The 20696-nt window shown below is 38.6% G+C and overlaps 5 protein-coding genes across 7 annotated transcripts; 3 read left to right on the plus strand and 2 right to left on the minus strand.

Moving 5' to 3' along the window:
• Window positions 1–608: 608 nt before the first annotated feature.
• On the minus strand, window positions 609–3083 carry LOC113121397 (E3 ubiquitin-protein ligase RNF19B-like). Its single transcript, XM_026291827.2, has 5 exons — window positions 2950–3083; window positions 1798–1902; window positions 1628–1728; window positions 1213–1365; window positions 609–1106 (listed from the first exon to the last, which is right to left on the minus strand). Exons 2-5 carry the CDS (start codon window positions 1886–1888, stop codon window positions 684–686), a joined length of 768 nt encoding a protein of 255 aa, XP_026147612.1. The 5' UTR covers window positions 1889–1902; window positions 2950–3083; the 3' UTR covers window positions 609–683.
• Window positions 3084–4092: 1009 nt separating this feature from the next.
• Window positions 4093–5850, plus strand: LOC113145305 (ubiquitin-like). Its single transcript, XM_026331875.2, has 2 exons — window positions 4093–4511; window positions 4798–5850. The coding sequence occupies exons 1-2, from the start codon at window positions 4370–4372 to the stop codon at window positions 4983–4985; spliced, it is 330 nt and encodes a 109-aa protein (XP_026187660.1). The 5' UTR covers window positions 4093–4369; the 3' UTR covers window positions 4986–5850.
• Window positions 5851–5867: 17 nt separating this feature from the next.
• On the minus strand, window positions 5868–8518 carry LOC113145298 (probable E3 ubiquitin-protein ligase ARI5). 2 transcript variants are annotated; one of them, XM_026331862.2, is made up of 5 exons: window positions 8335–8518; window positions 7800–7915; window positions 7474–7574; window positions 7040–7213; window positions 5868–6518 (listed from the first exon to the last, which is right to left on the minus strand). In XM_026331862.2, the coding sequence occupies exons 2-5, from the start codon at window positions 7891–7893 to the stop codon at window positions 6063–6065; spliced, it is 825 nt and encodes a 274-aa protein (XP_026187647.1). In that variant the 5' UTR covers window positions 7894–7915; window positions 8335–8518; the 3' UTR covers window positions 5868–6062. The 2 variants fall into 2 exon arrangements, with proteins under 2 accessions (XP_026187647.1, XP_033181609.1); XM_033325718.1 differs by lacking the exon at window positions 8335–8518 and having other exon boundaries at window positions 7800–7985.
• A 1918-nt stretch (window positions 8519–10436) lies between these two features.
• Window positions 10437–14432, plus strand: LOC113145282 (ubiquitin carboxyl-terminal hydrolase 47-like). 2 transcript variants are annotated; one of them, XM_026331825.1, is made up of 12 exons: window positions 10437–10562; window positions 10665–10709; window positions 10793–10898; window positions 11005–11120; window positions 11366–11436; window positions 11516–11641; window positions 11979–12074; window positions 12149–12280; window positions 12356–12490; window positions 12607–12632; window positions 12718–12758; window positions 12862–14432. In XM_026331825.1, exons 2-12 carry the CDS (start codon window positions 10700–10702, stop codon window positions 13746–13748), a joined length of 1746 nt encoding a protein of 581 aa, XP_026187610.1. In that variant the 5' UTR covers window positions 10437–10562; window positions 10665–10699; the 3' UTR covers window positions 13749–14432. The 2 variants fall into 2 exon arrangements, with proteins under 2 accessions (XP_026187610.1, XP_026187618.1); XM_026331833.1 differs by lacking the exon at window positions 12607–12632 and having other exon boundaries at window positions 12749–12758.
• A 1197-nt stretch (window positions 14433–15629) lies between these two features.
• On the plus strand, window positions 15630–18910 carry LOC113145292 (ubiquitin carboxyl-terminal hydrolase 47-like). Its single transcript, XM_026331847.1, has 12 exons — window positions 15630–15725; window positions 15831–15875; window positions 15959–16064; window positions 16171–16286; window positions 16540–16610; window positions 16690–16815; window positions 16944–17039; window positions 17114–17245; window positions 17336–17470; window positions 17584–17621; window positions 17707–17747; window positions 17851–18910. Exons 2-12 carry the CDS (start codon window positions 15866–15868, stop codon window positions 18645–18647), a joined length of 1668 nt encoding a protein of 555 aa, XP_026187632.1. The 5' UTR covers window positions 15630–15725; window positions 15831–15865; the 3' UTR covers window positions 18648–18910.
• Window positions 18911–20696: the final 1786 nt, after the last annotated feature.

Consider the following 20696-nt stretch of genomic DNA (forward strand, 5'->3'; position numbering starts at 1 on the left):
GTAGTCCCAGTGACATCTGAGGGACCCAATAAATTGTATGTCCCACTCGCTTGTGAATAGGACCAATCAGAGAGAAGAGATGAACTTGGTGGAAGAGAAGGAGACCGACTGACCGATTGAAAATGAAACGAAAACATAAATCAGAGAACCAGAAACGCCATGAAAAGTGAAAGTGACTTATATGGCCAAGTATGGTGACCCATACTCAGAATTTGTGCTCTGCATTTAACCCACCCAAGTGCACACACTCAGCAGTGAACACACACTCACACTGTGCAAACACACCCGGGGCAGTGGGCAGGTATTGAGGGTGGTGCACTGGCTATTCACTCTGTGCCACCGACAATTCCTGCAATTTTCAGGTTACAAGTCTGACTCCCTAGCCATTAGGCCACAACTGGACCTGTGTTTAACTTTTCTCTCCTCCTCCTCTTCCTTCTGTGGTTTGTACTGTTCCCCAGAGGCCTTTGACCTTTTCACATACATTTACTCAGACTTTTTTTAAATATCTGATTCTGTCCATCAGTGATGAACTGAGCTTCATCTGTCTTTACAAGCCCAACCCCCTCACTGCCCACAGTCAGTGGCAGAATAATCTATTAATAAAATAGAATCGACCTTGTGTTTATTAAGAAAAGAGACCCAAAGAAAACAAAGCTCATTACAATCTGGTGTTGTTCACATTATTTCTTATGCCACACAGGTATAGAGGTCTGCACAGGGACAACATGGCACTTTAAACACTGTTCTTCGATGTTCAGGCAGGCAAAACAGAAACTTGCTTTACATCTGGGACAAGTGACGTATTTGCAGTTAACCCTGTCGTGCTCCAACAGTGCACCACAGGTAGGACAGGCACGGATGGAGGGACAATTCCCCTTCACATTCCAAATGCTGATCTGTGGACAGGTCTGCAGTGTTTTTAGTGATTCACTGTGGCAGCCGTCATTTTCACAGCGGTCTGACCGTGGAGATGGACCCTTCCACTCCCTCAGGCACTGCCAGCAGAACTTAAAGGTCCGCCCTTTCTTGGCTGTGCACACTGAGCAGCAGACACACAGATCAGATTCATCCTGTCTCATCATGAAGGATTTGCAGCCAGGACACTGTGGTGTGATGGTGAAAGAAGAGGGAGAACAGAAATGGATTTGTATTCCATCATGTTAGGAGCAGTTTCCAAGCACAGATAGTAAATATTATATTTGTACTCACTTTGGCACCAGAGGAGCCGCTGGCTGCATTGGAGGCAATGGCTTTTTCAAAGTACGAAGTTTCTTCAGGGGTCAAAAGAGCCATTTTACGAACCTCGTCATAAGTCCACTCCACGTTACAACCAAACTGTCCACACACAAATCTGCTCTCACCCTTTATTGAAACATTGAAAGAGAAATTATTGATCAGTGTCACAGAAGAGTCACCACAGACTGTGTTTAACACTGAACCCAAAGGTCTGGACGATCAGGAATTGCCAGATTTCCATATTTCCCGAGGCCCAAATGATATTTAATATGACATGTACACTATCAGTCAGGAGCTGAAACTATAAAGCAACAAATGGCCTTTAGGTGTCACTTCATGTGGCACATTGACGTGTTTTGTGTCAGGATGAGACTGTGGAGGGTCATACCTCATCCAGTATCTGGCGACACCAGTTGGTGAGAGACATCGGGGTCACAGCATGACCACAGGACATCAGGGCTCTGCGAGACTTGAATCCTTCACACAAAACTGAGAAAAAACGCAACGTTATAATTCATGCGACTCCTCTGCAACGTGTGAAATACATGAGCTACTTACAGTCTAAAACATCTTCTCCATCCACAAATTTAAGCGAGGTGTCGTGGGGGTCGTAACACTTCTCCTGTGTGGTTGCCAGATATGAGCCCATCTTCTGCGTTTGTCCTGTGCGGAATAGAGACAAACAGTGAAGAGACGCGCTTTTGGTTTCGCTTTAATGGTGACGTCGTTTCGCCTGGGAAGTATAAACACTGTGTGATAACAGTGTTTGTCTGAAATATGACGATAATCTACCAAACAATGAAAAATACAGAGAAATGTGCATGTTAACATGAACCATAATCACACTGTGAACATTTGGCCTTTAGTATTATCATATAAATAATCTGCACCTCTTCTAACCTCATATTATATAAACACACTGTTCCTGTTTTATATGTCTTAGTCTAAATCGATCACAGAGTTGATATTGATATTGAAACCACATTATGAGTCACATTCATTTCAGTGATTTAAATATAATAAAGGCAAAAAGTGCGTTGATCTTTTAAAGAAACACACACAGGCTCTAATTTACAGGAAATCACATACTTGATGATATCCAGAAACACAAGAGTGGTAACACACTTTCAATTTCTCTGGTTATACAAAGTCACTTGATGTGTCTGAATTCAATTTCTATATATTCCTATTTTATTTTATTTGCGTGAATGTTTAAGTAAACGCCGTTAGTACTGTTGATCATATTAAAATACTGCTTTTAATATGAATCCATATCCTTTTTCATATTTTTTCATATGGGTTAGACACCGACATAAACACTGCTCTGGGTCACATGTCAAACGGATATAAAAGAAATCAGGTAGTTTCCAAAACGACCAGGAAGGATGATTGTTATTATTAAATTATAGCGAAAGCAAAAGTCTTTTTCAGACGCATCATAAGCCACAGACAACTCTCCCAAAGACTCATTTGTCTCCAGACAGCGAACCTGACAGGAGCCTCACCAACACACACACACAAAGCAAAACTATGTGTCGAGGACCGATCGAGGTGCGCGGCATCGCAGGAGAGAAGAAAATGGTGGAGCTGTGGAAAACTAAGGAGCAGATGGACAACATGACTGTGAAGCAGGCGAAGGTGAAGCTGCAGAAAGTCTTCCCCAACATCCCAGGTAAGAAATCCACTGACGACAGATGAGATGAAAAATACCTGAGTGAGCACATCTGATGTATCTCAGCTAAAGAAGTTGTGTCAAATTATGTCGCAAGTGACACGAATGTTTGTCGTCTGCGTAAAAGGCGCATGAGTGACTGTCTTTCCTTCCTTCCGCTCTGCTCCAGGACAAGGGGAGCTGAAGCTGTGCGTCCGAGGCAGGACCCTGGATGAGTCCACCCTGATGTCTAAATACAAGATCCAGAGCTCCACTGTTATCCACCTGGTGCTCAGGGTTCATGGGGCATAGGCAGCCTGACAGAGACACCACCTTCATCCTCTTCCTCCTATTCAACATCATCATCATCATCATCTGCCATTTTCATACCTTTACTGCTGTACTGACTTGAAACATTATTGAAAAAAAAACTGTTGCATAAAATCCTCTTCTATAAACAAACTGCTCTGATGTCACTGGGAATGTAAGGCCATTTCACCTCTTTTTTATATGTGTGGCTGACTAAGATGTTGATTTTTAAATAAATATATTCAAATTCTCTCTATTTAATATTTCAGTGACAACAGCGCCACTCTGTGGGAAGTTGAATAAGTTCACATGTATTGCTTTGGGTTGATAGATCGATAGATAGATAGATAGATAGATAGATAGATAGATGCATCCCATATTACACCATATAATATATAAAAATATTATATGGTCTATTGTATATTTTAATTGTGTTATCGCCTAAATCAGCCAAAAATTTAATATTACCAATAATAAATAACAACCAATAATTTAATATTACAATGCAGGCTATGTGTTTATTTATTTCGCATTTCTACTCGTTATTTTAACTGAAAAAAACTGACGCTAAATCAGTTTTGTTAAATTGCATGAATACATTTTACATCCGGGGAATTTATTTACGTGTTGTATGTGGGTCCGAAGTCGAAAAAACAAGCAACAGTGAACATTAATGTAGTCTGATATAAGCCAATAAAATATATTTTATATTTTAATTCTATTATGGCCCATTTCAGCCTGATACAGGCTCTATTTAGCCTAACAGGCATCGTTACCTGGGCAGGTCAACGGGTCTGTTGCTTGTGGAAAATATATATTATCACTAAATGGTATAAATTTTTTTATTACTTTTTTATGACTTATTTTATTTTTTTATGACTTGGGGCACTCCGTGTTATCGTTCTGTTATTTTGGTATTGATTTATAGACGGAGCTACAGATCTATCAGATCGATCACAAACTGACTGGAAATCAGTTTTGTTAAATTGCATGAATACATTTTACATCCGGGGAATTTATTGACGGGTTGTACCTGAACCTAGGTGGGTCCGACGTCGAACAAACTTCCTCCATGTTCATTTTAAGGTGAAAGTGAACGCGGTTTATTCGGTTGTTCTAATAAAACTGAACTTTGACGAATCACAAGCAGTGAGGAGGAAAACAGCAAACATGGTTTTCAGAGTCATAGTGAAAGGACTGCGCGGGGATCAGTATGATATCTACCTGTGTGACAGTGAGGAGGAGTTTAAGAAAGTGACGGTGGAGGAGCTGAGGTTGAAAGTAGCACATAAGGAAGGTGTACCGAGTAATGGTAGGTCAACTTCCTCTGGATTATACACTTTATATTTTAATTAACATTAGTAGTAGGTGTGTTTTAGATTGAGATTGTTATGTGGCCTTAGTGTAACAGGGTGGAGGGTTTCATTCACAAACTCACTTGTCCTGACTTGTCATTAAACTTTGCTGCTGGTTTTTATTGTTTTGCTGGTAAAAGACAAAGCTGGTTGTTCTGCCCACTGTCTGACTGGTCTGCATGTAAACCATAGCTGGGATTTGGTTTGGAATGATCCTGTTTGTGTGTCTGTGCACGTTTTCAGTGATCAGACTGATCTTTGAGGGAAGGCAGCTGAAAGACAACTGCCTGCTGTGGGAATGTGGAGTCCAACACATGTCCACTATTTACCTGGTGAAACGCTCACAGGGTGGTAGTCGCCCAGATGAGGATCATGGAGGAATGGGTGATAAGGACAAAAACCAGAGTATGGAAAAGTTGGCATTTTTTTAACCCCAACCCACTGGGACATATTTTAGTGAGACACCAGAGCTGCAGTGTAGTGGTCCTAACAGTTAGCTCTAACAAATTAGCTCTAATTTGTTCTGCTGTTTACATTCACTGCCTCCCTGTTTTTAAGTCATTCAGTATGTGAAGCTGTTTCCCACTGTGTTTATGGATGGACAGTTTAATTTCATTTCTATTGTTTTGCCCTGTATCTGTTTGAACTTTGTATAATAAGAGAGAACTTACTGAAAAATGTCATCTAATAACAATAATCTCTAATATGTTTCACAACTAAAACCAATGTCTAAAATCATCCACTGTGGAAAATGGTGCTGTTGTATCAGCTGAAACGTGGCCAACACATGTGGCTGCAAACCAAGTGACAGGATATATGAACCAGCACATATGAATATATACAGTGTTTGTACTGTGTTGATGGTTTTTGCCTGTTTAAAAGTTCAGGACTTCTGTTAGCCCTGTTTGTTTGCTCATGCTGGACGTTAAAATGGACATTGTAAAAAATGGACACGTCTGTTTGTTATGCTATAACCTAAAGCAGTACGAAAGGGTTGTTGTTCATTTCTCAGAGTTAGTTGGATGTGAAACCAGCCTTCCAGTTTGAGGACATGTCTTCAGTGTCGTCATTGTCCAGATATTTGGGGACTGATCTCTACAGAGGACGATACAGATCTTTCTGTAAAACTGGCTCTTATTTAGTTTTAGTATTTTTATACTGGATGGATTAATGTTACTTACAGGGGATTTATTGAACTTCATAGACAACAAAGGGACACGCTGTATTCATGAAACTTTATTAAATGATGTAGTTATTAATGTTTAACTATCAGTGAGCAGAGATAAATTCGAAGGAAGCAACTTTCACTGGTAATTTTAAAAACAGTGTATAAAACAAACATAGTAAGAAGGTCCAGCAGATGTTTTTGCTGATGCTAATGTAGATAAACAATAAACTTGTCTGCTATAAAAATCCCACAGTAAAATCTAACAGGAAAAGTCTAATGCCATAGAAGAAGAATGTTAACGTACATGATAAGAGGTGAATGTGTGTTTGCATTTTCCGTCTTAGTTTCTGTGCCACACAGGTATGGAGGTCTGTCTGGGGGCCACCCCGTCACTGCAGGCGATGAAGTAGGAGCTTGTCTTCAGGCAGAGTGGAGTGAGCTTCAGACACACGAAGCAGAACTCATTCTGACAGCGAGGACAGATGACGTTCTTGCAGCCCGATCTGTCGTGCTCCACTCTCTGACCACAGGTGGGACAGGCCCGGATGGAGGGGCATTTGTCGACCCCCTCCACCTGAGGGAGGGTGGTGTCCCTGCAGTTCTTGAGAAGCTCCAGGTCCTGGTTGATGCAGCCATCGTTGTCGCAGCGATCAGAGCGTGGGGCTTTACCTTTCCACGGCTTCAGACACTGCCAGCAGAACTGGTACACTGTCTTCTTGTCTGCTGTGCAGATTGTGCACTGCACACTGAGGTCTGTCAGGTCCTCTCTCTCCAGACTGGTTTTGCACCCAGGACACTGTGGATCAGGGCGTGAGAAATGTGAAAGGAATTGGTCAAAAATTTGTAAATATTCTCTCTTACCAAAATGAAAAGATTCATACCACTCTCTCGTTTGGTAAATTGACTTTTCCCTGAAGTTTAGAAGCACACACATATATAGTCCAAAAACACTTTCCCTCTTTCTCTCTATCAACGCCCACAGGGTGCCCTGGGTGTCCGTTAAACCCGGATCCTTTCTGAAGTTTATTCATCTTCACAGCCATCATCCTGCTCTGCCATTTCCATATATTCATGTGTTTCATATTCATTCATATTTTTCCTTCTTTCTGAAACAGGCTGGTTGTTTCACACTGTTTCAGTGTTTGTGCTAAGCTAAGCTAACAGCTGTTGGCTCCATCTACACATGCACTGTAAAGATCAGGGTTTATAGGCAGACAGTCCTGTGATTTGGCTCTACATGATTGAAACTATTACTTTATTTCATTTAGAAACAATTTCTGCTGAACTCATATCATTTTGAAGGGTGGGGTGACTCACTGCTTTGATTTCACAGTACTCTGCAGCAGCCAGACAGGCCAGCTTCTCCTCGAAATACTGCATCTCTTCAGTTGTCAGCACCGCCAGCCTGCGCACCTCTTGGTAGGACCACACCTCATCACACTTCTGCAAGGTGCCGTCCTTCAAAGCTGGACACTTAAATTTGTACTTGCCCTGAAATGAAAAGGAAGAATGAAGATGAATCTAGATGGAAGCTGCCAAGACAACAGAGAGACTATTTTGACCACATGGGGGCAGCAGAAGCACTTTGTGAACAGCAACAAGTGAGTTGCTTTGATATTTTCAAAGTATAAATAGTTAATTAGGCTGACCTTCAGTCATTGTAAACTGAGGTGAAGTGCCACATCAGAAATAAGAGGGAAGTTATTTATTAGAAGACAGTCCAAAGCCCAACTCCTCAGAGTGGAAAGTACCTGGTCCAGGAGGCTGCGACACCACCCAGTCAGAGACTCTGGAGTGACAGCATGACCGCAGGACATCTCTGCACGGAGATTCCTGTCTCCTTCATCTGGGGCTGAATAAAACAACAAGACCAGACACTAAACTCATCAGTAAAGTCTAATGTGGACTATACTGCTCATCCACCACAGAGGAAAACTGAATCCACCCAGCTTGACACACTGAGAAAACAATAGCTACACCACTGTTACTGTAACTGACTTCACTGACGAAATTGAGAAGAAAAACATGAATTCAGGAGATCCTGATCTTAAAATTAAATGTTTATCCTTGTACTCACGCAGCGGATCCAGATCATCCGGTCTGTTGACAAATTTCAGAGTTGTGTCCCTGGGGTCATATCTTTTCTCGTCCTGGCCCTGCTGTGTGGTCATTTTGTATCAGATCAAACTGTGTCTGTGGTTGAGAAATGAGAAACAAACGCTGAGGCTGCTGCTCTGACAGACTGAAACCCTTCCTGACAGAACCAAGGCTTTTAACTTTCAGTTTCTCTGTCGTCTTTATACTGACTTCACACAAGTCATGTGGTTGTAGCATGACAAGTGCAGGTTATAGGACTACAGTCTAATACAGTAACATTTATTTGATTTGTGTTATTGTTATGTTATCATATGTTAGTGTGTGATAAATATGACAAGTTGTTAATTTTACAATCCAGGATATCTAGTAAACACTTCTATGGTCACGTGACAATGCTGGAATATCTGGTGGTTTCCAATTATAATTTCAGCTCATGAGGAATGAAGAGATATAAATAGTAATCATGTACACGAGCTGTACGGAAACACCAGTGACGTTAAAAAAACTCACTTTACCTTTTAAACTGTTTCTGACGCCGATCGCACATATAGAGGATAATTATCAGTAACGTCAGATATTTCCTGCTTCACAATAAAAGCTCCCAGACTTTTAGATGTTATGTATTAAATGTTATGTATTCATTCTCAAACGTCAATAAGTTAATCCATCGATCATCAGGTCACGTGACAATGACACGCTACAGTATTGACCAATTAACAAATGGCTTAAATACCCCAGTTTCATTTAATACCGTTTTCATAGATAGGTGTAACAGCACTCTGAGAGAACACCACTAAAAATACTACTAATAGGAAAGTGAAAGCATCTGATCCCAGCTCGGTTAACTACATCCTGAAGCTGAGTTAGAAGCATTAGGAGCGAAAACAACGCAGCAAGTCACTGCCAGAGAAACAGACCGAAATGGGAAAACTCTACCAGGTCGTGGTTCATGGTCTACGGGGCGAGAAGATGGTCATCGACCTGTGCAACACGGAGGAGCAGATGCAGAGCATGACAGTGAAGCAGCTGAAGGAGAAGATTGCACAGAGACTCCCTGAGAGCACAGGTAAAGACACTGAGAAATATAAAAACAATAATAACTGAACTTACTCAGTGACCTGCCTGCACATGTCTTTGGGATTTAATCAGCTGATGAAGGAGCTGAAGGTGAAATGTTGTTTTTGAGTTTATGTATGAGCCCATTTCCTCCATGGAGAGAAGCCAACTTAATTCTAGAGAGTAGAGACTTGTTGATTTTTAGTGTTGGGGAAGTAACCTAATAATATTGTTTACTTAAGAAACGTATTAAATACTCCATAACGAGAAAAGGTCCTTTAAATTATACATAACACACTACTGACAGTCAACAAACATGTAAGAGTAGAAACTGAAACTATAGCTCCTCTCCATATTATTTTCTTATATGTCCTGACCTGTTTTATTACTGGAAGCAACATTTAATGTTAAAATGTATGTTGAGATGAAGTTACTTTTGTGATTTATACTATTTTGTGAGTTATACTATTGTATATGGGCCTAATTTACCTAACAAGTCTTAATGCGTCAAATTGATCTTTTAAATAAAACTCTTAATGCTAAGTAATTGGAGTAAAGTGTTTTATATATATATATACTGCAGATATATATGTAGAATAATGTATAAAGTAGCACAAAATTAAAAAAAACTCTCAAGCAAAGACAGAAGTACTTAAAAACTATACTTTAGTATAATAGAGTAACTGTATGTAACCACGTGTGATTGGCAGGTCAAAAGAAAAACTGAACTTATATTTGAAAGTAAAACTATATTTTAAGTGATGTGTTTTCTTTGATTTCAGTGATTCTGTCTGTCTTTCTAGTGATTCTGTTTACCTGTATATTTGTGTGTGTGTAGGAGAGGAGGCTCTGAGGCTGATCTTTGCAGACAAGATGCTGGATGGAGACTCCACACTGTTGTCTACATATGGAATCCAGCAAATGTCCAACATCCACATGGTGATGAGGGTACCTGGAGGGCTGATCTGACAGAGAAAATCTCTTCCTGCTGCTCATGCTTCATATACGAGCTTGTGAAAACGCCTGGCACTTTGAAATCATTTGAAAGCTGTAGGATATCTATATTTTATTGCAATGATTCTGTAGTTGTTCTTTGTTCACTCCAAAGATGTTCGATACATCAGATGTTGTACAAAATAAAAGCACTTTCACTAAAATGCCTCATTTTTTATGTTTTAATGTGCAGGTATTAAGAAACATATAAGCCCCATGAAATAGGGGAAGAAAGCATGTGGTGTTTACCCCTTAACAGCAGGTTCTGATGACAAGGATGTTTCAAATTACACCAATATAGGAAATATGCTTTTTTTAAAATTAAACCTAGTCAAACAATTCAATGCTATATCAACAACAGGCAACACATCTTTCCATCTGGTGGGATCTAAACAAATTTTAACAAACATCAAAATTCACAGAACCTTCTTTTTGGCAACTTGAGATTTATTTTCAGTGGATTATTTAATAGCCTTTTGCACGATATTATTGGTTTCAGTTTAAAATTATTTATTATTGTTAGTGTTTCTTTAAAAGAAATGCAATATTTCCGACACACCCTGAATGCAGCATTCCCAGAACTGTGATGACAAGTGAAAGAGAAAGTGTTTTGAAGGTTTTACACAGGAGATAGAAGCAGCTTAATGTTTGTGTAAGTGTAGAATATGTTGACGTATGAAGTTGACAGCTGAAGGTAGGTGCATATTTCCTAATGTTTTTATATGTGTTTCCAAAATAACAGTTATAATCGATTGATTTCCAATAACTGATTGACAAAATGCAAATCCCTAAGCAGCTGCCAACACTGTTGATGTGGACTGATGAAGCAAAATGAACAACGGTGAGTTACATGTTCTGTTTGTTTAACATTGACAGTATTTGTTTTGAAAATATATTTCATTGTTAATCTTAAATCTAAAACAGCTCATATTCACTACAATGGCCTGGTCAACCAAGGAGCAACATGTTACTTGAACAGTGTGGTGCAGGTTCTGTACATGACCAAAGGCTTCAGAGAGGCTGTGGAAAGGTCAGTGACAAAGTACAAGCTCATGTCATATAATGTAGTGACTTTAAATTAGGACTACAGTACACCATTCTATCACTCATGGTCACTGTGTCTGTACTTTGTTTAGGCACACATGTGAAAATCCTCAGTGTGTTGAGTGTGATCTTAAACCCTTGTTTAAAGACCTGAAGACAAAAACAGCATGTCCCTCTACAATCACAGAGAAGCTGGGCATCACCAGAGGTACAGTATGTTAGCACAGAACAACAACACACAGCAGGTACATGAGGACCAAAGCAGCTTTTTTGGTAATTTGACCAGTTAACATTCACATTACATAGATTTGTAGACTAGTTGTGTTCATATATTGTCATTTATGACCAACAGATTGAGAATATCTGATAATCCAGATTTACTGTTTTAAACCTGACAAACATGTTTCCCTTCATTTCATTAAACTCTGACTCCTGCTCCTCTCACACTCACAGTGTATGAACAACAAGATGCTGCTGAGTATTTTGAGAATATGTTAAACCTGACCAGTCCTGGTACAGCACAGGTAAAGGCATCATGACTATTAAAGAGAATGTGTTAGTTATTTGAAAAATAAAGCTAAATACATATTTTTATGTTTTCAGGTCTTTCATGGAGAGTTGACTCACAAAATCACATGTTCTCACGGTCACACAGAGAAAAGCTCAGATGAGCAATTTTGGCATCTTCCTCTTGCACTGATGGATTCCTCCAGTAACCAATATAATGTGGTAAATATGGAAAACCTCATAGCATTTTTCAATTGCCAGGACATGTCTAATAAACCAGATATGACATTTGCAGATCAACATTTCAGTTACTGACTCTGTAAACTGTTCTTTCATTTTGATTGTCTTGATTGTTGGTTTGATACTGTATGTTTGTTCTGGTATGTTGGTCATGTGATTTGTTTCTTGTTCTCAGTTCTGATTTAAGTTACTGAAGTGTGCTACATTTAAAACTGTCCCCCTTGAGAAGATATTTATAAACTCTTCACACCCACTAAGCTGTTAAGGTCGTGTGTGATAGAGCTAATTTCTGCTGTAAATAACATTAATGCATTTTCAGGAGAATGGCATTGAGGAGTTATTCAGAGCTTCAGATTTCAGAGGAGAAGACCAGATGTACTGTGAAGGGTGTGATGACAAAGCTGATGCTACAGCTGTGAGTAAAGACACAACATGTGCTTTATCTGATTCAAAGGACTTAACATATTAACATGTGTTGGTTTCATTCAGACATGTGAAGTAAAACAACATCCAGATGCTTTGATGTTGCTGCTGAAGAGGTTTCATTTTGACTACAATCACATGACATATGTCAAAAACAACCAGGCTGTGTGTGTCCCCTGCACGTTAGAGATCCCACAGGTACAGTATGTTCACTGTGGATTTTAGTATTTGATTGTAACATTTCTTATTCATTCCTGATCCTAATGTCATCAGAATCAGAAATATGACCTGTATGCAGTTGTGGATCACTTTGGTGGTCTGAGAGGTGGACATTACACTGCAACCATCAAGTCCCAGGATGATGATGAGAATAGATGGTACAACTTCAATGATAAAACTGTCACAGTGGTGAGACTGATCACATTTTCATCAGTGTTGTTGTAGAAAGTTGTTTTAATGCGCCCAACAGTTCAACACTCCTTAGAAAGCATAAAAACATATTTTTGTCAATGATTTTTTTTCAGCTTAACCAAACAGATTTCATTAAAAGGTAAGTTTTCATTCATTGTTTTCACATCCCTCAGTTTACTGAGTACCAAAATAGAAGTTTCTTTCTTTTCACATTTTCCCACTAGATCCCAAAGTGCTTATCTTCTTTTTTACAAGAAATACACAAGTAAGAGTCAAATATTTTCTTCCTGCTCACTCACATGTTATGTGAATAACTACATCCTATTGTTTGGTTGTTTGCCTGAATTGATCTTGTACCTTCTATGTAGCTGATGCTGCAGATACTGGGACTGAAACCATCAGGGAGGTGTCCACTAATGGAGCTTTGCTGCCTGATGTCAGTGATAAGTGTGACCTGAGTAAAGATGCTGAAAACCTTATGAAGACAGAGGAGGATGAGGTGGAGAAAGACACTGCAGAGGCTCATCCACATGACAGAGTTGAAGAAGGAAGAGTTGGGGACTTGACAAATCCCAGCCTTCACCCTCAGAGGTCTGAGGACTGTGCAGTAGATGGTGATAGAAAAGGAAACATGTCAAAAGATGATCAGGCCTGTGAACAGGGAAACAGCAGTTTAGAGCTAAAACCTGAGCAACAGACAAAGGAGAAGAGAGATGTTAACAGAGATGAGGAGCAAAAGAGAAAAGATGAACAGGCAGAGAGAAAAGGATCATCCACAACAAACTCTTACCACAGTGAAGGTTTAGAGGATCAGCAGAGATCAGAGCAGAAAGTCAGTGATACATGTACAGATGTTCATGTGGAGAAACAAGACAAAGATCAGGAAAACCAGGGAGATAATGAACAAAGTCAAAACAGAGGAGAATCTTCTTTTGTACAAGCAGAGTCAGAAAGTGGGAGACTGACAGAGGAACACAAAGCTGAAAAGAAGAGACAGAAGGCAAAAAAAATTCATGTGAAGATAATTGAGGAAGAATTTACAACAACCAGTGGTGGGATTCAGAAAATCACAGAGATTGAGAACAAAAGAATAGAAACTGGAGACAAAACAAAAGATATAAAAGAGACTTTGTCAGAGAAAGTTTGCAATTTAAAGCTGAATGAGCCTGAGAAAAACAGAAACAAGAGAGGAAATGAAGATGAGATTGAGATGAACAGCACACTTCCTTCAAATGCCAAAAAGTTAAAGCTGTGAGAATAAAACGTGGAAAGAACAAAAGAGGTGCAGATGGCAAGAAAATGTGATACGCAAAAAGGGACAAGCGGTTTTCCATGTTTTTGAAAAAGTATAGGTTAACATAAATAATTTTCAAGGCTGAGCCACAACATTATACTTCTAGTTTTTCATTGATACTTATTAATATTTACAATATCACAGTCATTGGTGATCAGTCAATAATTGGGCAGAATAGACAGTAGAGTAATCCTGTATATTTTCCCTTGTACTTCATGTATTTTCAGTGTTTTCTCTTTGCTCAGTTTGGTTCAGTCTGTTTACTGGATCAAAGGCTGAATTGTTGTAGTCAGTCTGTAATACAAAGTAATACATGGGAAACTTGTTGTGTGTAGAAATAAATGTATGTTTTTGTTCAGATTTAAAACTGAATGATTGATGTTTTTTGATGCACTTAGTTTCCACAAATATACGATTTATACAACTGAAGAAATGTGTCTATATATGAAACAGGTTTGTGTCAAAATGTTCAGAGATATGTCATATATGGCACAGAACATAACATTTAATGTGATTTTAAACCAGGGATTGTGGGAAGAAGCAAAATCAAAAAGCATTTTTTTGTATATTTTAAGTTATGCTTACATTTGAGTGTTGTCTTATCTTACTACTGTATACAATAGTAAATTAACTCTCCTAAAATCAGCCTCTTGGTCTCAGTGTTGTACCACACTACACTTAAAATGTTATGACCCACAAAGTTGCGTTAATTTTTTTAATTACTTTTAATCCAACCCATTGTGTGCTTTTGATTTTGATTTACAGTTATAAATTTGAAATATGTATTAAGAAAAATATAAATGGAAAAAATAAAGTATTAGACATTGTTTTCTTAGCACAGGTCATCTTACATTGTCCTGTACGTGCTGAAAACCTGTCAGACAGAGACTGAGAGTTTTAGAGAGTTTCAGCAGCACCAGAGTCTCTGAGCCTCTGCCCTGAACAAACATGTCACAAATATTAGAGACTGGGTTGTGTCACTGTCAATATGAGGTTTGAGTTTCACTTTCAGTGTCTGCCAGATATTATAAAAAGTCACATGACATCTGAGCAGTCAGGTGTTGTTTCACCTTTAACTTGTCTTTCATTCCACTGGATCTCTATTGGTGCTGGAGGGAAAAACAGATTTTACTGCTTTATGATTCTGCATTGTTTTTCTATTGTTTTGAATTTGGATTTTCTGATGAATGTATTAAATATTTCACATTAATTGTCGTACAAGCAATGAACTGAAATGGATTTTAAACATGGAGCGTTATGTCTGAGCAGCTATTGAACAAAGAGTAGACCAGCAGAGAAATAACTTTTCTGATTATCAGATGCCACAGCTGCTGGAAACACACTCAACCAGAATAACAGCACTGTGGTTGTGTTCCTCTACCAACCAGCCAGGTTTTGTGTTAAGTGCATATTAATCATCACTGACTGAAAAACTGAAAGACTAAAGAAATTTCCTCAAGGTGCTCCTGAGACATCATGTTCACAATAATGTGATGAACAAACAGACTAAAACATAATGTCTCTGGGTACAGCCACTGATGACACAGAGACATAATAACATGAGACATAATAACATGAACCATTTTACACTTTAGTAAAATTCAGTGTTTATTTCCTGCATGTTCTTTATAACAAAGAGGTCACAGTTGGCTTCGCACAGAAAAAGAAATTTCTTTTTGGCAAATTGTGATTTATATTTATTTTCGATTTTTCCATATTTTTGGCAAAATCCTATTGGTTTTGATTCTAAACTATTCATCTTCCTTGTTAGTGTTTCTTTGACAGAAAGGCGGACATTTCCTACACACCCTGAATGTAGCATTCCCACAGATGACAAGTGAAAGAGAAAGTGTTTTGAAGGTTTTACACAGGAGATAGAAGCAGCTTAATGTTTGTGTGAATGTAGAATATGTTGAAGTAGGAAGTTGACAGCTGAAGGTAGGTGCATATTTCCTAATGTCATGTTGTTATGTGTTTCCAAAATAACAGTTATAATCAATTAATTGTCAATAACTGATTGACAAAATGCAAATCCCTAATCAGTTGCCAACACTGTTGATGTGGACTGATAAAGGAAAATGAGCAACGGTGAGTTACATGTTCTATTTGTTTAACATTGACAGTATTTGTTTTGAAAATATATTTCATTGTTAATCTTAAATCTAAAACAGCTAATATTCACTACAATGGCCTGGTCAACCAAGGAGCAACATGTTATTTGAACAGTGTGCTGCAGGTTCTGTACATGACCAAAGGCTTCAGAGAGGCTGTGGAAAGGTCAGTGACAAAGTACAAGCTCATGTCATATAATGTAGTGACTTTAAATTAGGACTACAGTACACCATTCTATCACTCATGGTCACTGTGTCTGTACTTTGTTTAGGCACACATGTGAAAATCCTCAGTGTGTTGAGTGTGATCTTAAACCCTTGTTTAAAGACCTAAAGAAAAAAACAGCACGCACCACTGGAATCACAGAGAAGCTGGGCATCACCAGAGGTACAGTACATACAGACCAGAGCAGCTTTTTTGGTAATTTCATCAGTTAACATTAACATTACATGGATGTGTAATTCAAAACAACTGTTTCTAGTTTAGATTTCTATCTTTTGCACTAGTTGTGTTCATATATTGTCATTTATGACCAACAGATTGAGAATATCTGATAATCCAGATTTACTGTTTTAAACCTGACAAACATGTTTCCCTTCATTTCATTAAACTCTGACTCCTGCTCCTCTCACACTCACAGTGTATGAACAACAAGATGCTGCTGAGTATTTTGAGAATATGTTAAACCTGACCAGTCCTGGTACAGCACAGGTAAAGGCATCATGACTATTACAGAGAATGTGTGGGTAAGATTAAAAATAAAGCTAAATACATATTTTTATGTCTTCAGGTCTTTCATGGAGAGTTGACTCACAAAATCACATGTTCTGAGTGTCAGACAGAGAAAAGCTCAGATGAGCAATTTTGGTATCTTCCTCTTGCACTGATGGATTCCTGCAGTAAACAATATAATGTGGTAAATATGAGACAGACTGTGAAACTTCACAGCATTTTTATACTGTATGTTTGCTCTGGTACATAGACAGTCATGTGACTTGTTCTCAGGTCTCATTTCTGCTGTAAATAACATTAATGCATTTTCAGGAGAATGGCATTGAGGAGTTATTCAGAGCTTCAGATTTCAATGGAGAAAACCAGATGTACTGTGAAGTGTGTGAATACAAAGCTGATGCTACAGCTGTGAGTAAAGACACAACATGTGCTTTATCTGATTCAAAGGACTTAACATATTAACATGTGTTGGTTTCATTCAGACATGTGAAGTAAAACAACATCCAGATGCTTTGATGTTGCTGCTGAAGAGGTTTCATTTTGACTACAATCACATGACATATGTCAAAAACAACCAGGCTGTGTGTGTCCCCTGCACGTTAGAGATCCCACAGGTACAGTATGTTCACTGTGGATTTTAGTATTTGATTGTAACATTTCTTATTCATTCCTGATCCTAATGTCATGGTTCCTTTGGGGATCAGAACCAGAAATATGACCTGTATGCAGTTGTGGATCACATTGGTGGTTTGAGAGGTGGACATTACACTGCAACCATCAAGTCCCAGGATGATGATGAGAATAGATGGTACAACTTCAATGATAAAACTGTCACAGTGGTGAGACTGATCACATTTTCATCAGTGTTGTCTGTTAAAAACCACATGTTGAACCCATTAGAACATAAAAACATATTCATCATGTAATGTTTGGATATTCTTTTTATCAACAGCTTGATTACCAGCCTTTCCAGATAGATGTCACTGAAATGTAAGTTTTCATTCATTTTCTTCCCTTCACTCAGTTTACTGAGTATAAAATTTGATGTTTCTTTCTTTTCACATTTTCCCACTAGATCCCAAAGTGCTTATCTTCTTTTTTACAAGAAATACACAAGTAAGAGTCAAATATTTTCTTCCTGCTCACTCACATGTTATGTGAATAACTACATCCTATTGTTTGGTTGTTTGCCTGAATTGATCTTGTACCTTCTATGTAGCTGATGCTGCAGATACTGGGACTGAAACCATCAGGGAGGTGTCCACTAATGGAGCTTTGCTGCCTGATGTCAGTGATAAGTGTGACCTGAGTAAAGATGCTGAAAACCTTATGAAGACAGAGGAGGATGAGGTGGAGAAAGACACTGCAGAGGCTCATCCACATGACAGAGTTGAAGAAGGAAGAGTTGGGGACTTGACAAATCCCAGCCTTCACCCTCAGAGGTCTGAGGACTGTGCAGTAGATGGTGATAGAAAAGGAAACATGTCAAAAGATGATCAGGCCTGTGAACAGGGAAACAGCAGTTTAGAGCTAAAACCTGAGCAACAGACAAAGGAGAAGAGAGATGTTAACAGAGATGAGGAGCAAAAGAGAAAAGATGAACAGGCAGAGAGAAAAGGATCATCCACAACAAACTCTTACCACAGTGAAGGTTTAGAGGATCAGCAGAGATCAGAGCAGAAAGTCAGTGATACATGTACAGATGTTCATGTGGAGAAACAAGACAAAGATCAGGAAAACCAGGGAGATAATGAACAAAGTCAAAACAGAGGAGAATCTTCTTTTGTACAAGCAGAGTCAGAAAGTGGGAGACTGACAGAGGAACACGAAGCTGAAAAGAAGACATGGAAGCAGAGAAGAAAGGGAGGGAAGAAAGAGAATGAAGAATCAACCCCCAAGTGTTTCAATATACCAAAACGCCATAGGACGAAGAATCCTGACAAAAAGCTGAATGACTTAGAGAAAGACAGTGCTTCAGACTCTTCAAGGACAACTTGTTTGTGTATAATACTTTAACAAAAAAGAAACAAGATTAGGTTTCCTTCATGCATTTGCTAAAGTGATAATTTATGTAAACAATTCTTGAAGCCAGTATTCTGAGCCACAATCATGTCTGTTTACCAGATCAAAGAGCTGGACTATTGTAATCAGTGTCAGTCAATCAGTGTTTTTGTTCAGATTTAAATTCACAATCATGAATGATTGATGTTGATTTATATCAGAGCAGAGATTGTGTAAGGAAAAATATAAATAAAAGCTTTATATTTTGTTGTAAGTTATTTTTATTTTTTCTGTCCCTTTTTTTCATTCCTTCTCTTTTTTAAAATTTATTATTTTATTTTTTTTAAACTGTAAACAGGGTGTTGCCTTCTCATTTCTCTCATTGGAATCTAAAATGTTATTGTCATAGTGGGCAAATTATTAGATTAGATTAGATTAGATTAGATTCAACTTTATTGTCATTTAGCAGAGTACAGGTACAGAGCCAATGAAATGCAGTGGACATCCAACCAGAAGTGCAAGAAGCATTAAGTACCAAGTGCAGGTAGAGTATGGTGTGTAGACAATAGGGATGAATAATGTACAGTGTATAGATGAATAAATACAGGTTTTCCATTAAACTAATATATGCATGTAATATATATGTACAATATATTGCCCAGGTATATGGGCAGGCTATGGAATATTAAAAAAATAAATATATCTATATATGTATATAAATATAATGTATAGTATGGGGTGTTTGCAGTGCAAGTCCTGGGTGAAACAGTGTAGGAGTAATGTAAACTGATAAACAGTGCAATACAGTCAATGTAAACAGGTACCAGTGCGAATAGTAAAAAGTAAACAGGTAACTAGAAATAGCTTAAAGTGCATAATGCTAGACAGGAGGTGAAGTTTTGTTCAGCAGTGCTACAGCCTCTGGAAAGAAGCTGTACCTGAGCCTGCTGGTGCGGGAGCGCAGGCTCCTGTATCGCCTGCCAGATGGGAGTAGGCTGAAAAGACCATGATTTGGGTGGGTGGTGTTCTTGACAATGGATTTGGCTTTGTTTGTACAGCGTTTATGATATGTGTCGTGGATGGAGGGGAGTTGGGAGCCAATAATCCTTTGAGCAGATTTCACTACTCTTTGCAGTGCCTTGCGATCAGCAGCGTTGCAGTTGCCGTACCAAACGGAGATGCAGTTAGTGAGTATGCTCTCAGTGGTACAATGGCAGAAGTCTGTTAGACATCTTAAAAGTTGCCTGACATCTTAAAAGGGAAACAAATGGCTACCCTGGTTAACCCATAGTATATTGTTTACCAGCAGTATATTGGTTATGAGTTTTGATTTAATAAATGTAAAATATGTATTAAAATTTAATTGATTAAGCCTCAGACACACATTGTTTTCTTAGCACAGGTCGTCTTACATTGTCCTGTACTTGCTGAAAACCTGTCAGACAGAGACTGGTAGTTTCAGCAGCACCAGAGTCTCTGAGCCTCTGCCCTGAACAAACATGTCACAAATATTAGAGACTGGGTTGTGTCACTGTCAAAATGAGGTTTGAGTTTCATTTTCAGAGTCTGCCAGATATTATAAAAAGTCACATGACATCTGAGCAGTCAGGTGTTGTTTCACCTTTAACTTGTCTTTCATTCCACTGGATCTCTATTGGTGCTGGAGGGAAAAACAGATTTTACTGCTTTATAATTCTGTATTGTTTTTCCATTGTTTTGAATTTGGATTTTCTGATGAATTCACTAAATATTTCACATTAATTGTCGTACAAGCAATGAACTGAAATGGATTTTAAACATGGAGCATTATGTCTGAGCAGCTATTGAACAAAGAGTAGACCAGCAGAGAAATAACTTTTCTGATTATCAGATGCCACAGCTGCTGGAAACACACTCAACCAGAATAACAGCACTGTGGTTGTGTTCCTCTACCAACACAGTGCAGTTTAAACATAACGCTCCAGGGGCGTCATAAAATAATTCAGCTACTGAGTTACTCCTACTACAATTGCGATTACTACTACCAACGCAACGCGAAATGACTCCTCGCGCTTTCCGTAGGAG

The sequence above is a fragment of the Mastacembelus armatus genome, chromosome 18 (genome assembly GCF_900324485.2).
Source record: "Mastacembelus armatus chromosome 18, fMasArm1.2, whole genome shotgun sequence".
Taxonomy (NCBI): domain Eukaryota; kingdom Metazoa; phylum Chordata; class Actinopteri; order Synbranchiformes; family Mastacembelidae; genus Mastacembelus; species Mastacembelus armatus.

Bases quoted from the DNA above. Each gene is read 5' to 3' on its own strand.
- LOC113121397 (XM_026291827.2), bottom strand. From the start codon at position 1,888: ATGGGCTCATATCTGGCAACCACACAGGAGAAGTGTTACGACCCCCAC. The intron at 1,729-1,797 runs GTAAGTAGCTCA...GTTTTTTCTCAG, and splicing joins TGGAGAAGATGTTTTAGACT to TTTTGTGTGAAGGATTCAAG. The intron at 1,107-1,212 runs GTGAGTACAAAT...ATCACACCACAG, and splicing joins GCGGCTCCTCTGGTGCCAAA to TGTCCTGGCTGCAAATCCTT.
- LOC113145305 (XM_026331875.2), top strand. From the start codon at position 4,370: ATGGTTTTCAGAGTCATAGTGAAAGGACTGCGCGGGGATCAGTATGAT. The intron at 4,512-4,797 runs GTAGGTCAACTT...GCACGTTTTCAG, and splicing joins GGAAGGTGTACCGAGTAATG to TGATCAGACTGATCTTTGAG.
- LOC113145298 (XM_026331862.2), bottom strand. From the start codon at position 7,893: ATGACCACACAGCAGGGCCAGGACGAGAAAAGATATGACCCCAGGGAC. The intron at 7,575-7,799 runs GTGAGTACAAGG...TGTTTTATTCAG, and splicing joins GGATGATCTGGATCCGCTGC to CCCCAGATGAAGGAGACAGG. The intron at 6,519-7,039 runs GTGAGTCACCCC...CCTGATCCACAG, and splicing joins AGTACTGTGAAATCAAAGCA to TGTCCTGGGTGCAAAACCAG.
- LOC113145282 (XM_026331825.1), top strand. The intron at 12,281-12,355 runs GTACAGTATGTT...TAATGTCATCAG, and splicing joins GCACGTTAGAGATCCCACAG to AATCAGAAATATGACCTGTA. The intron at 12,633-12,717 runs GTAAGTTTTCAT...TTTTCCCACTAG, and splicing joins CAAACAGATTTCATTAAAAG to ATCCCAAAGTGCTTATCTTC.
- LOC113145292 (XM_026331847.1), top strand. The intron at 16,065-16,170 runs GTCAGTGACAAA...TACTTTGTTTAG, and splicing joins TTCAGAGAGGCTGTGGAAAG to GCACACATGTGAAAATCCTC. The intron at 17,622-17,706 runs GTAAGTTTTCAT...TTTTCCCACTAG, and splicing joins CAGATAGATGTCACTGAAAT to ATCCCAAAGTGCTTATCTTC.